Source organism: Fundulus heteroclitus, chromosome 6, assembly GCF_011125445.2.
Source record: "Fundulus heteroclitus isolate FHET01 chromosome 6, MU-UCD_Fhet_4.1, whole genome shotgun sequence".
Taxonomy (NCBI): domain Eukaryota; kingdom Metazoa; phylum Chordata; class Actinopteri; order Cyprinodontiformes; family Fundulidae; genus Fundulus; species Fundulus heteroclitus.
The window spans coordinates 8,210,452-8,224,043 of NC_046366.1; the positions used below are offsets into that span (position 1 = coordinate 8,210,452).

The window sequence follows — 13,592 nt, forward strand, 5'->3', positions numbered from 1 at the left end:
TAGATAGTCATTGTGCTGCTGTTTTCTGGCTTGTTGGCTGCTATGCAATTGCTCTTGCCTGGTGTGCGATTTGCCGGCGATAATGTCAGGCGAGCGACAACAAGCAAAAGTGGTGACATTGTGGCGCCAATGTGAACGCACCTTTACGCTCTGACAGATAAGTAGCCCAATATTCAAGCCAGACACAGTGTTCATTAGAAAAATAAAACAATAAACAAAACCTGGTGTAGGCAGGTAAATATCCAGAGAGGAGCAGAAGACAGACAGTGTAGGCAGCAGGCTGATAAGAGCAGGAGATGACTGGCTGAAAGACTGGAGGCAGGAGTAAGGTCTGTGAAGAAAGTAAGCCTTCACGAGATTCTGGCAAGGTTGAGAGGGCTAAAAATGGAGAATGTGACACAAGCTTATGTCATACGCGGAGTAATCAGGCAGAAAAAGGCAGACAGGTCCAAAGTGCTGGGCTATGTGCGTGGTCGTGAAACAGTCCAAGTAGTCTCCAGAGGTCAGAGGGCCGGTGGGGTGTCCAGGCGAGGGCAAAGCGAGACAGGGCAATCCAAAAATGTGGCAACAAGGTCCAGATCAGGGGACGCAAATAAAGAACCCTGGACAGCTGCTCACATAATGGCGTTAAACAATGTGGCAGGGAATGACTGTGGGAGGTCGGTATATAAAAGCAGGATCACAGGTGGGAGGAATGAAGGTAATTGGGACAGAGACAGGTGAAGTCGCTCCCACTAATTAGTAGGGCAACAAGAAGCAGAGCAGAAAGAGGCAGCCAGCCAGCCCAAAGAACAACAGATGATGAGGAAAAACAGGAAAGACAGGGCAGCATTCATAACAGGTACCATTCTTCTAACAGGAATGATTGGTTGGGAATTTAGACAACACTAAAAAGTATCTGTCAATGTAATGATAATATCTTAGATAGCTTTGGATTTGTCTGATGTTTAAGCCTTTAAAACAATTGGACTTTTATTTTGAAGTCAGATTTTGATATACTTTCTCATGAAAGAAAGTAGTTGGCCAGTACAGCTTTTAGCCTTAAAAATTAGCCTGGCATAAGAAAAAGAAACTAAAACATGTTATTCCTCTGTCATACAGAGTATTACAATTACATATAAATTGATATTTCATCTTTCATCATTTTACAACTTACATTGCCTTTTAAGCATTAGCTACTTAGTTTATTAAGAATTCAGGAAAGGTGCATCGCAGTGCCTATTACTCACTGTTGTTTTCAGCAAAGATCACTTTATGGGCCAGTAACGTTGTGATAAAACAATACAGGAAATAGTTCACAATACCTTGAGTAGTTTGCCACTGGTTTAATACATTACAAATGTCAGAAATGCAACTAAAAAGTTGAAAACTAACTTTCCTGCCTTTTCATAGGCTCGGTCAGCAGCCACATTGGATTATCTTTGGGCTGGTCAGAAGCCTTTAACATTCAACAAATTTTGCTGCAGAGAACTTTCCAGTTGATTTTTTAACCATACAAATTAAATGTCAACCTCCATGTACAACTCCATCGCACATTAAGAATACACCATCAACAGAAAAGGGTACCTACTAGCTTTTGAAGTTAGGGGAGCTTTTAGCATCCATCATTTTGTTCAGGCCTTCTGATTAAAGCTGAGGAAGGAAGTGGTAGAAATAAATCAATCTATTATATTGTATTTATAAGGTAACGCGTCTGCAAGTGTCTGTTTCCCTCATATGGAATTAGCAACACATTTTACGCTCCCACATTTTCCAATTCCAAGGAAGGTATATGGTCTCGTTAAACAATAATCTGCCAAAAATAGTAATAACACAAGTTTTAGATTTTTTTTAAAAATGTTTCAGACACATTTTAAGACTGCTGTCGGTTTTATTCACTCAGCTGGTCTAAGGAGGAGCTTCCGACTCGGACGCAAAAGCAGCAGAGCCAGCAAAACCGCTAAGTTACGGAGGTGGAGCTCCGAGGTCCATGGCACAATCTGTCCCCCTACCTACATAGAGGTGGTACCCTACCATAAGGAGCCAAAGGACAGACACCGACTCATTGTCCTGGTCGGTATGTAAAAAAGCCCAAAACATATCTGTATTCAAAAGCTGCTTTTCTATCTCATGTTGTGCACAAGCTTTGTGGTATATTAACATACTGTATGGTGAAAGTTTAGCAGCTGTAGAGTTAGGTGAAAAAACGTGGTGCTGTCATCAGCTGCATTCTGTTTCATATCAATCCACTGCTTTTATGGCATAGCAAGAACACAAAACACCTTCGTCCTATTTATTCAAGTAAAAAAAAATGTAAAAAAAATTGACCAAAGAAAATGTAATGCCTTGATGAAGATTTATGTCTCCACTTTTGATCGGAAAAGAAATCCTTTCCCATCAGAGCCACATAAACAGTGTCAGAAATCTTTCAGTTAAAATATGTTGTGTTCACTTAAGTAATGCAGTGGTCCAACCCCACATCCACTCCTCTGCCAATCCTGCAGGTCTGCTCTGTGTATTTTTGAGCTCTATCTCCCCGCAGGGAATTCCACACGGAGCCCCGCCAAAGGTCTTTTTAATGTCATGATAGGATACAACCGAAGGTCATGGGAGGACCGCGGGGAATAGGGGAAGGAGGAAATGTGCGGAGGTGGACAAAGAAGAAAAAAAAAAAAATTATGAAAAGTGGAAGACAGGAAGGCAAAGAAAATACAAAGACTTGAAGAGATGCAAAAGCACGGTCAGACAGAAAAGAGATAAAAGACGTCTGAAAGGGAGGAAAGAGACAAATGCTTGTGAATATGATCCCTCATGATGTCAGCCAGCAGCTTTATCATCAAACTGGAACACTTAAGACAACTTGGATTTAGATTTAGACCCCTTTAATTGAGTCGGGGCTTACTGTGACTCCGGGTTCCGTTTTACTGTCGGCTGTGAAGAACCGTCTTTGACGGTAGACATCATTGGACCATCATTAGGAATATATAGCTCATTGGCAATACAGTTTATTAGACAGGAAAAAGCTAAACCTCAGGATCAGATGGATAATGTTTCTCCATACGCAAACTATATCCATATAGCTCGTATTGCTTACACATTTCAGTTTAAACTAAACGGGTATTTACCCTCGGACATCTCGTGCAAGCAATGCCCCATATATCATGTAACTCCTTACAAAGAAATTAAGAGTGGAAAGAAAGCGTCCCAATGTGCCTGGCGATACGCCTCTGCAGATCCGAGCAGCAGCTGTGGAGCACATCAGCAGCGAAAGAGTAGCGAGTCCATAAACTGGATATTCGGTTATGTATTAAACTGCTGAAGCCCGGTGATGGCAAAGACAGGTATGACAGGAATCCTGCTCCGAGACTCGCGCCCCATTAGAGACTGATGCAATCTGGCTCCGCATCAATCCCAGCTGCTCCGGTGCTGAACATGTGGACGAATGAGCGCGTGTGCTCTGTCCTGTGTATCCTACACCGGAGTGACACTGATACCGTAGGCCTTTGCAGATGGCACATTTAGATATGATGCTATGGATTTTCCAGAGAGTGTAGGAGCATTAAGCACCGAACAGACAGAGGGCTGTTTGAGAATCATTGTTCGAGTTGAAATCAGAGCTCCGTCTGTCTGACTTTCATTCGCTTTTTAATTCCCTGACGATAAAGACAGATGTGTCATTTAATGTTGGCTCGTCTCAAGGAAAGCATTACCACGCTGTGATATTGAGAATTAAAAGACCACATTCAGAATACTGTGTTTTGATCCTTGCCCCGAGGGCCCAGCGGGGTTGGCGTGAACGAGCTGAAGAGGAGGCTGGTGATCTCCGACCCGGACCTCTATGGCGTCAGTGTGCCGTGTAAGTTGCACATCTTGAGGTTTCATTACTTTCAACTTTCATATCCTGCACAGCAGGCTTGAACATTTCTTTTTTTCTCTCTTCGCAAACACGGGAAATCACCGTATTCTTCAGACACAACACGAGAGAAGAGGATACGGGAGAAAGAAGGCGTGGATTATCATTTTGTGTCAGTTCAGGCGTTTGAAGAGCTCATCCTCAACCACAGGTGCAGGATAAATAGTCTTGCAGAGCTTGTTCCACTCTTATTCAACCATTCGAAGCCTTCTTATACTTTCTTTTCTCTTTGCCTCACTGTGCCTGCAGGTTTGTAGAATATGGGCAGTACAGAGGTAACTACTATGGGTCAAATCTGGACTCGGTGCAGAGAGTGATGGCTGAGGGCAAAGTGTGCCTCCTGGATGTGCACCCAAGTGTAAGCATGAGCCCATCAAAAAAAAAAAAAAAACGATCCAGTGCAAAAGTATTCACACCACTTGGACCTTTTAACATTGTGTCATATAACAATCAGCTCTCTTAAAGAACAGTAATAACCAATAAAGCATTGAATAAAAAGCCGAAACAGGTCCAGTCTGCATCTTGAGTTTATTACAAGCTATTTGGGGGGGGGGGGGGGGGGGGGGCATAAAAACCAGGAAAAAGGAAGTGTGGTTAGATGAGAATAAAGCTGAATTTTTTGTCCTACATGTAAAACTAGTTCCTTAAACACCAGAGATGAACTGGGCCTACAAAGCAGCCATGCACTTTGACTTGGCCAGCCCACAATACTAAGTAACCAGAAAGTCATTAAAGTCTAAGTGCTAAGATGATAGTATTCTCATCTTACATATTAAAACATAAATTAATATCTCATCACACTGCATTGCCTCTGGCTGAATCGATACAAAACAGGGATCAGAAACACACGACACATCGAATTATGGTGAATAAAACAGTCAGTTCTCTTCACGGTACGTTTGGCACTTTCTGTCTTTGCCTTTGTGTTTAAACACTTGCTGTACTGGTCAGGTATTTTATCTTCTCCTGGGGGTGGTTAGGAAACACACTTCTAGGCCAAGGGTCTGTAACTTGTAGCTCTGGAGCCGCAGGGGTCTTTTGGCGCTTCTGCAATAGCTTTGGCTAAAAATAATCAGACTAACAAACATTTTTAAATATATATATATATATATATATATATATATATATATATATATATATATATATATATATATATATATATATATATATATATATATATATATATATATATAACAAATGTAGATTTAAGAAGTTTATTTTACTTTTTTTTTTTTTAGGAATCATTGCATTGAATTTCCACAACAGAATAACATTGAAAGAACCAGTAATAGAGCTGCCGAGCCCACAGCCGAACCGGCACAAACATGGCAGCGCAGGAGGACGCACGCGTAGCTGCTGCTATCACATCTGTTTAGTAAGAATCCACAATTTCTTCTTTGAAAGAAGAACAGCAAGAAGTGTCTTGACTAGCTTACCTTCTTGTGGTTTCTCACAGCGCCTGCTGCGTACGCTTTTATTTGATACCGTGATTGGCTAAAACCAAGCTTTGGTTGGTGGGCACTAGGTGTCGCTTTGCCCAATCTGCTGAATGTCCCTCTTCTCCCCGAACGGATTTTACAGGAGCAGGCCCAGGTTGATGATGTGAATAACAGAAAGAGCTACGCATGAAAAAAATAAAAAACTGGTGATGACTGCGTGGCAGCCGCCGGTTATCAAGGACACCGGCCGTTCTGTGATACACACTTCACAGAGGCTCTGAAAGAGGGGGAGGTTCATCTTCCAGGGGGGCATCCTAGACATAGGTATCACGACAGGGCTGTCAGTGTCATGTAACTTCAATGTTTGCCGCATTGTATTATAAAAAGCAAAAAAATAAAACATTTTCATCCATCATCACCATTTAATTGGTTGAAGGATGTGGGTTAATTAGCCATCACACTTTTATTCAGCATTTAAAAGAAGTTTTGTCATTGGAAAAATAAACAAAGAGGTCCCCAGAAGTCAGAATGTAGAGATAAAGGTTTTTCAGCAACCCTGACTTAAAAGTCCAACGTGGCTTACTTTGAATATTAGACAGAGAAATAATAGTGGTAAAAAAAAAAAAATCTAATCCAAAACTTTTTTCTTTTTTTTTACATTTGAGATTTTGTGTCTCATTTAGTCTTTCACCTGAACAGTGTTTTATACTTTGCTTCATGAGCTTGTTGCTACGGTGTCTAAAAGAACAAAATGCAATGAATTATTAGTTTGCAGCAGGTGTAGTAGTTACCGGGTTGCATGCTCACAGAGGATATCCAAATCCCACTGGCTTTCAACTCAAAACCGGAAGATGGTTGGATTGAATTTGATGGCATTCCCAGATATGAGTTTCAGCTTCACAGGTAAACAAGACCACCATGTAAATAGCTTTTTTCCCCTAATAAACAACTACCGATGTTCATTCTGACTATCACTAAATGCAGCCCACGAACCACCTGTGGTACTTATAGCACAGTTTGAGAAGCATGGATTTAGACCACAGCAGATCCACGTGTTAGAATGGCCCAGTCAAAGTCCAGATCTAAATTTAATTGAGAATCTTTTTACAAGAAAACTTGATGTACGAAGACTCTCGTCATTCAATCTGAATGAGGTTTGGCGACTTTGCAATGAACAGGCACATTTTTTGTCTCATGAGCAAAGCTGATAGGTGCACACAGCCGTGATGGGGCTCTACAAAGTATTAAATCTGAGGGGTTTGACAAAATATGAGAACATTTGAAGAATATGAATTCTTCTGCAAGGCATTGGGGGCTGTATAGCTCAACACTGTATTTCAAAAATAGATCTTCAGGTTTTCCTGGTGTGTTTTAGCCATAGAAAAAAGGTTACTGGCTGTTCTATTGCTTTCCTCCAATTTTAAGATAACAATTTCCATGAGGGATGTTTTTGGTTTGCACTGGATGTGATAAATGTTACCTGAATCATCAGTGGAGCACGACGGCAGCATAAAACTTACAAAGATGAGATAAAAGCAAAATATCCAAATAGAATTAACAACATTCTTCCCTGTGAGTTGTAAATCTCTTTCACACTACAGATGTTTGGATCACACCTACAGGCAAGAAATGGTCACAAACCGTTAATTGCCATTGAACCATATCCTTTGCTGTCTTCATCTGACCCTGTCTTTTTTCTGTTTTTCGTTCCACTACAGAATATAAAGCACGTGTACACTTCTGAATTCAAACCATACGTGGTGTTTGTGAAACCCCCAAGGATCGAGGAGCTTCGCCTCACCAGGCGGAGAGCTAAATTTGTCTGTGAGGAAGACTGTAAGCAAGTCAGGATGTTTTCAGTGAGTAAATTCCTAGACTAGTCGGTAAAGTTTGCTATGGAGGCAGGGTGTGGGGGTTAATTACATGTCCAGCTCAGGAGACTGTCTTATCCACAATATTGGATACCAAGCATTTGATTGTTTTTAAGAAAACTACAGTTTGGAGATCATAAAAGAAAAGAAAAAAACATGAAACTTTCCAACTGCAAACATCAAAGCACTAAAACTTTTCCAAATTCCTCCTCTCAAGCTCAGTCAGATTCATCCATCCATTGTCCATACTGGAGACAGGCATCCTCCTCTGTGGAGAGAAACAGTAATGTGTTGTATGCTTAGGGTCGTTGTCTTACTGGAAGGTGAGCATCTTCCCCAGCCTAAAGTCTTTTGCTCCCTCCAACAGTTTTTCTTCCAGGATTGTTCTGTATTTAGCTCCATCTTCTTGCCATTGACTTCCTTGTCCTTCAAGAAGAGAAATAACCCCATCGCATGTTGCTGCCACCTCGTGGTTTCACAGTCTGCATGGTTTGTTCAGGGTGGTGAGCAGTCTTATGCTGCAGACTCATTTCAGATTGGATTTATCATGAATTAAACAAATTAAATGAATTAAATTTGGCACTGCAGAGCCAGACGTCAGTGTAAGAATGCAGGTAATCCAGCCACCATTAAAACTTTTCTTGAAACTGCTTTTTGGTGGAAGCCCCATGGCCTGTGCGAAGTCGGATGCTTGCTAGATCCATTGAGACATGATAGCGTAACAGTGTGAAGTTAAAAGACCAAGTTTGACTGTTTAAATTGCATCTTGGAGACATTTAAAGCCCCAGTGTGTATGATTTTCACACTGGTGCACCGTCTAGTGGTGCGCTAAATGAATTACAAACGACCTCGCCGTTAAGCGCGTAATAAGCTGCATAAATGTGACAATGTCAACATGTCCTACATGTAGTAGCCACTGCTAATAGCTAATAACTACGGTCATGTGAAATGGTTTTTGGCATTGTTGCCAAGTCTGCTTATTTTTTTCTGAGCCACCTTAGGTACACACTGTCCCTTTAAGAGAGTGGAGAAGTTAAGGTTGCTATACAGGTGTTTTTTCTTGGTCCTGGGCTATTTGCCCAAATAACGGCTTGGATTCTAGTGATGTGCAATAGATTAGAGCAATGATTGAAAGCAGGTGGATATTTTCGTTTATTAAAAATGATCTTGGTCTTAGTGGGCTAATATTTTTTTAAGAGCATTGGTATTTCAAGGTGCATATACATCTACTAAGAGAAATAAATGTTCCCAATTGCCATATGGCCTCAGATTCACTACTGGCCCGTGTTTGTCCTTGTAGTCCTTAATGACACCGTGAGGTTAAACACCTGTGATGCAGCATGGCTTTGGTGCTTTGCCCAATGCCAAGAACCAAAATCTCCAAAGAGTCCAGGCCAGTCCAAAAGGTCTGCTTTCAGCTGGAACCACATCTGGCCTGAAATGGTCTCCTATCCTTTACTCTGAGCATGTAACTGTGTGGTGTGCCTCGGTCAGCGGAGATCTGTGGTCATGGTTCTGTAGAACAGAAACAGACTCTTCTAAAACAACCTCTTTAAGGGTGTTAAATTCCCCATATGGCCTGCCAGGAGGATTATAAGGGAACAGCTTATGATTATGCCAGAACGCTTAGGAAAATGGACAGTGATCATTTATTACCAGTCTTGGTAAATAGAAAATACACTCTCAAAAACACAACAGAAATTCCCCACTTCATTTATTTATTAAAGAAAAACAAAGTCAAAACTGAAAAACTATGTAAAAAAAAAACAAAGTAGATCCTTTTTTGCTTCCAGATATTTCAAGAGGTAAAGCAGCAGCTAAGTGCTGTTGATGAAATACGCTTGATAGTATGATCATCAGCAACTGTGAGCACCTCTATAAAAGAAGGCGTTTTAGCAGGTTGCTGGTATGGAGCATGAAGATAGGTTTTAACACAATGCCAAGAAGGAAACACATTAGCAATGAAATCAGAGAAGCAATGGCGTACCGCGCACGTGACGTCACCGTCTCAAGAGCAACGCCCCTTTTGCCGCTTTGATAGGGCATACAGGTAGAGAGCGCCCGTAGCAACCAGCTATTACACGCGCAACAGAACCAGCGATATGACCGACTTTATGGCCGTTAAACTTTCGCAAGACGACGTCCCAGGCGCACGGTTTACTGGTCGAACTGTCGAAGAACACACCAACCTTCAGCTCAAACGATGGCTTGAGTGTCGAGGGCTTAAAAAGACCGGAAAACTGGCCGAGTGGATTGAACGGTAAGTCGTTGTTTTTTTTCCCTGCTCGGCGGTCATGGTGTCGTCGGCCGTTTTTTTGTTTGTAATCACCGTCCAGGAATCGATGTTGCCAATGGGTAGCTACAAAACAACTGTTTACATCTCAGCTGCCATGATAACCTATATGCTATCATGGTAGCAGGCGCTTCATTCGATTGCTCGGTTGACAAAGGTAAATGGTATTCAAAATACTCTTACCTGTTCACTACTTGATGTCGCTGGAATTGGGCCAGGATGTTCTTCGGTTGGGCCCTTTCCTCCGACAAAATGCTTGCTACATATGGTAAAATTTGGTAACTTTTTCCGGGTTGAACTGTTGTGTAGGCCGACCGCACCGGTGTACTCAGCACACACATTTCTCCTTGGCAGTCTTGAAGAAAACATCCTTCATATGCGGCCGATCAGCGTACCTCGAGTCGCTGTTGCACGTTCCATAGCAACAATGTTTAAAAACCATGGTCTTAGACTTGGAAAAAGCAGTCGTTTTACGAGTAAAACCAAGGGTAACGCACGTCTCTTTTACAGCGAAACAGCGGAGGACAGAGCAAGCTTGCCCTACCGCATACCACGTGATATGAAGTCTCGTGACGTCACGTTCTAAAAATAGCTCGCTCGCGGTACGCCATTGCTGCTGCCCATCAATCTTGAATGGGTTACACGGCCTCTTCCACATAATTTGAAGTCCATCATCCCACCATGACAATATATTTTTCACAGGTTTGAAAACATTTGAGACAGCTGCCAGTCTTTACAGGATGGGAGGTCCCTGAAAATTCAGCCTAATGAAGTACCAACTATAGCTTTAGCTGTCCAGGAAGGTGGTAGGAGAGTGATGGTTTGGGTTTGATCTGCAGCCACCAGACCTGAGTCCCATCAACCAGAAAGTTCAGGGTTAGGTCCAAACTTGGTCAAGCAAGTAAAGAAATAATGTTGGAAACAAGAGTTGGCAAAAATGTAGCTAAAATAATAGACTGAAAAAGTCACATAAATTGTGTCAAGTTTCCATTATTCCCACTAATGTTGGTTCCGCTAAATTGCAAATCTGTGCTTTTTAATTAGTCAATTTCTGTTTAAAAAACATTATCTGTATTTTTGCTTACTTGAGGTAATATTCCCTAATCTTTTGATATATCCTGGTAGGTGAACACTAGAATAAAGAGTGGACTTTTTTTTTTTTTTTTACTATCCCTGTAACTTAAAACAGAATTTCTTCATAACATCCTGTTTTTTTTAGACGTACAGTTTTTTTGTTTTTCTTCTGGGTTGACAGGAGGAGGATTTTGAGGACATGATTGACCAGGCTGAAATGTTGGACAGCCAGTACGGTCACCTGTTTGACAAAGTGATCGTCAATGGAGACATCGCCACGGCATTCAGAGAGCTGAAAGCAGAACTGAAGAAGGTGGACGAGCTGGAGGTCCAGTGGGTTCCTGCGGTATGGATGCACTCCACACCAACAAAGGCGTGGAGAAGCTGCAGCAGTTTGACAGGCTGGATTTGAACGGCGATCACCTGGAATTACATCAAGGCTCCTATTAAAGCTCGTTTCACCCCGTCTCTTTAAAAGTGACTCACATTAGGTTTCTGTATGTTTAAATACCACATTTGGGTTTAATGCATTTAAACATTCATGTCTGTCTTTGTTACTGCTTTTTCATAACTCCCAGCTTCTCTAGATTTTTTCACCGCTCATCTAGTTTGATCAAATTCTCCTCCCTCTCCTCATAATGCGTTCTCCAGTTCTCTCAGACGTAGTTTCTCTGCTGGCGTTTCGCTGACATAACTTTCATTTGCAAAACGAAGAAGAAGGAGAAAAAAAAAATGATCCTGCGAAGAGTTTGCGGCTGAGTGTAGTCCTTTGCTGCCAAGCTGCAAACATCAGCATGGAATTATTCTGACAGCTGCTGCACTTCAATTAACTGTAATGCGCACCAGTGAAACATTAGTAGCAGTCGGTGAGGCTTTTTGCCAACTGTGCGCTGTACAAAAACACACACAAACATGAAAACAATCACAGAGCAGAGGCAAAGCATACCGCGCCTTGCAAAGGTATCCATGCTCCTTCAACTTCTTCGTATTTGCTCATGTTAGAGCAACGTCGTGCTGCATGTACACCTGCATGTACTTTGAAGTGTTTAACAGCTTTGCACAACTAGAAATGGACAGTTTTATGTTTTTGCAAAAAAAAAAAAATCTCAAGCTCTGTCAGAGTAGGTTTAGAGCATCTCTGAACATAATTTTTAAGGTTTTAGGAGAGATATGCAGTTGGATGTAGGACTGGACTTTGTAACCCATGAAAATGCTTTGATTTAATGTTACGGATTTAGTTGAAGGACACACACTTGGTGATGTAAATCGTTTAGAGGTTGCAGATGTTAATGTGCTAATGTGTTCTTTTTTAACTGCTGTCCTTTAGCAACATTTGACAACACAGCTTTAATAAATATAAAAATAAAAAACAGCCTGAAATAATGAAGTAACATCAACCGCATGATATTACCTGCCTGGTGCAAAGTGCGTTTGTTGTGTGCAAGGAGAAGAGCGCCGCATAATTTGCAGGAAATAGAAAAATCATCTAGTCTCCTGGAGCAGATCCTAGACACTGGACTCCTTACAAAAACCACAAGAAACAGTGGCAAGGCAAGGCAAGGCAAAATTTATTTATATAGCACAATTCAGTACAAGACAATACAAAGTGCTTTACATGATTAAGATATAGCAAAATAATAAAATGTAGATAGAAAGTAGAATAAAATCAAGTAGGGATACAATGTAGTAACAAAAAAGAACATTAAAAACAGTAAAACTGTTTAACTAGAACAGTCAAAGGCAATTTCAAACAGATGTGTTTTTAATCTTGATTTAAAAGAACTCAGGCTTTCCGCACTTTTACAGTTTTCTGGAAGTTTGTTCCAGATAAGCGGAGCATAGGAACTAAATGCTGCTTCTCCATGTTTAGTTCTGGTTCTAGGTATGCAGTGCACGCCCCATACAGGCATACAACACGGTTTTTAACCAGAATGTTCCATCTACCGCTGACTGTGCATTGTCCAGCTGGAAGATGGACCTACTCAGTCCCGAGGTCTCAGGCTTCATTCAGAGGCCTGTATTTCACTATTTCCGCACTCCCATAAATCATGATCATCCCCACAACACGATGCGTTAGTCTTTGACCCAACACACCAGTTTTGCAGCGTGAGCAACAATTCTCCTGTTAACAGGTCCTTCCATCTGAGCATGAAGCTTAATTAACAGCCTGAAAGGAGTGGAAGGATGAAGACTTGCTTAACACTGGACTTCAAGCAACGTGGATTCTGTGTGTCTGCACTCCTTCCCCCGCGACTCTGGAACCTTGATTTCCATATGAAATGCAGTATTTACTTCACGGCTGTGGTCATTCCTGTTGTTGGTGAACCTTATTTCTACCCCCACCTTTTTATAGATTTAATGTTTTTACGATATTCTAACATTCTGAGCCACTGGATTTCAGGTTTTTCTTATCTGTTAGCCCTAGCCATAAATGAATCTATATATTAAATGAGTTCACTTTATCAAATAAGTCACCATTTTTTTCACAATACTCTAATGTACTAAAGGTACTGCTAAAGCAAAAACCGGTGGAAGAACAACCTAAGCAAATCCACCGCAAAGATTTGAAAGAATTCCTCTCACCTTCACACGCAACCTAAATATTGCCACATTCCTCCAAAATTTGTGGGATTTCTTTCCTCTTTGTTTGTTCTTCACTCCGTCAGGTGTGATAAAGTGTTAATCTGCCTCATGAAGCATTAGGGAAAAAGTAAGCACAGTGTAATGCAGGGAAATGGTGATGGCTCATAAGAGACTTGGGGCCGTCACATTTTTATGGAGAGAAATTATGACCCGCCATAAAAGCCGACTACGAAGGTGGAGAGCTGCTCCTCGGATGAAAGGAATGTTGTTTCAGTATAACTGGGTAAACCAGAGAGATGGTGGCAGAGCGTGCAGACAAGCCGCCTCGTTTCTATAACACATTCAAACGGTCTTTCGAGACAGCGGCCGGGCTCGCGCCAGGCCAGCCCAAACCAAAACCGTGGCAGTATAATTTCATCACCGCCCTGAGAATCCGCAGG

At 41.5% G+C, this 13,592-nt stretch overlaps 1 protein-coding gene across 3 annotated transcripts in view; it reads left to right on the forward strand.

Moving 5' to 3' along the window:
- The window catches only part of LOC105930224 (MAGUK p55 subfamily member 7), a 37,425-nt gene extending 25,752 nt beyond the window's left edge, over nucleotides 1–11,673 (forward strand). For all 3 annotated transcript variants that reach the window (XM_012868323.3, XM_021319442.2, XM_036137974.1), the window contains 6 exons: nucleotides 1,883–2,056; nucleotides 3,755–3,835; nucleotides 3,950–4,043; nucleotides 4,142–4,250; nucleotides 7,050–7,190; nucleotides 10,751–11,673. In XM_012868323.3, the coding sequence (XP_012723777.2) occupies nucleotides 1,883–2,056; nucleotides 3,755–3,835; nucleotides 3,950–4,043; nucleotides 4,142–4,250; nucleotides 7,050–7,190; nucleotides 10,751–10,981 (830 nt within the window). In that variant the 3' untranslated portion in view covers nucleotides 10,982–11,673. The remainder of the gene's footprint in view (nucleotides 1–1,882; nucleotides 2,057–3,754; nucleotides 3,836–3,949; nucleotides 4,044–4,141; nucleotides 4,251–7,049; nucleotides 7,191–10,750) is intronic.
- Nucleotides 11,674–13,592: the final 1,919 nt, after the last annotated feature.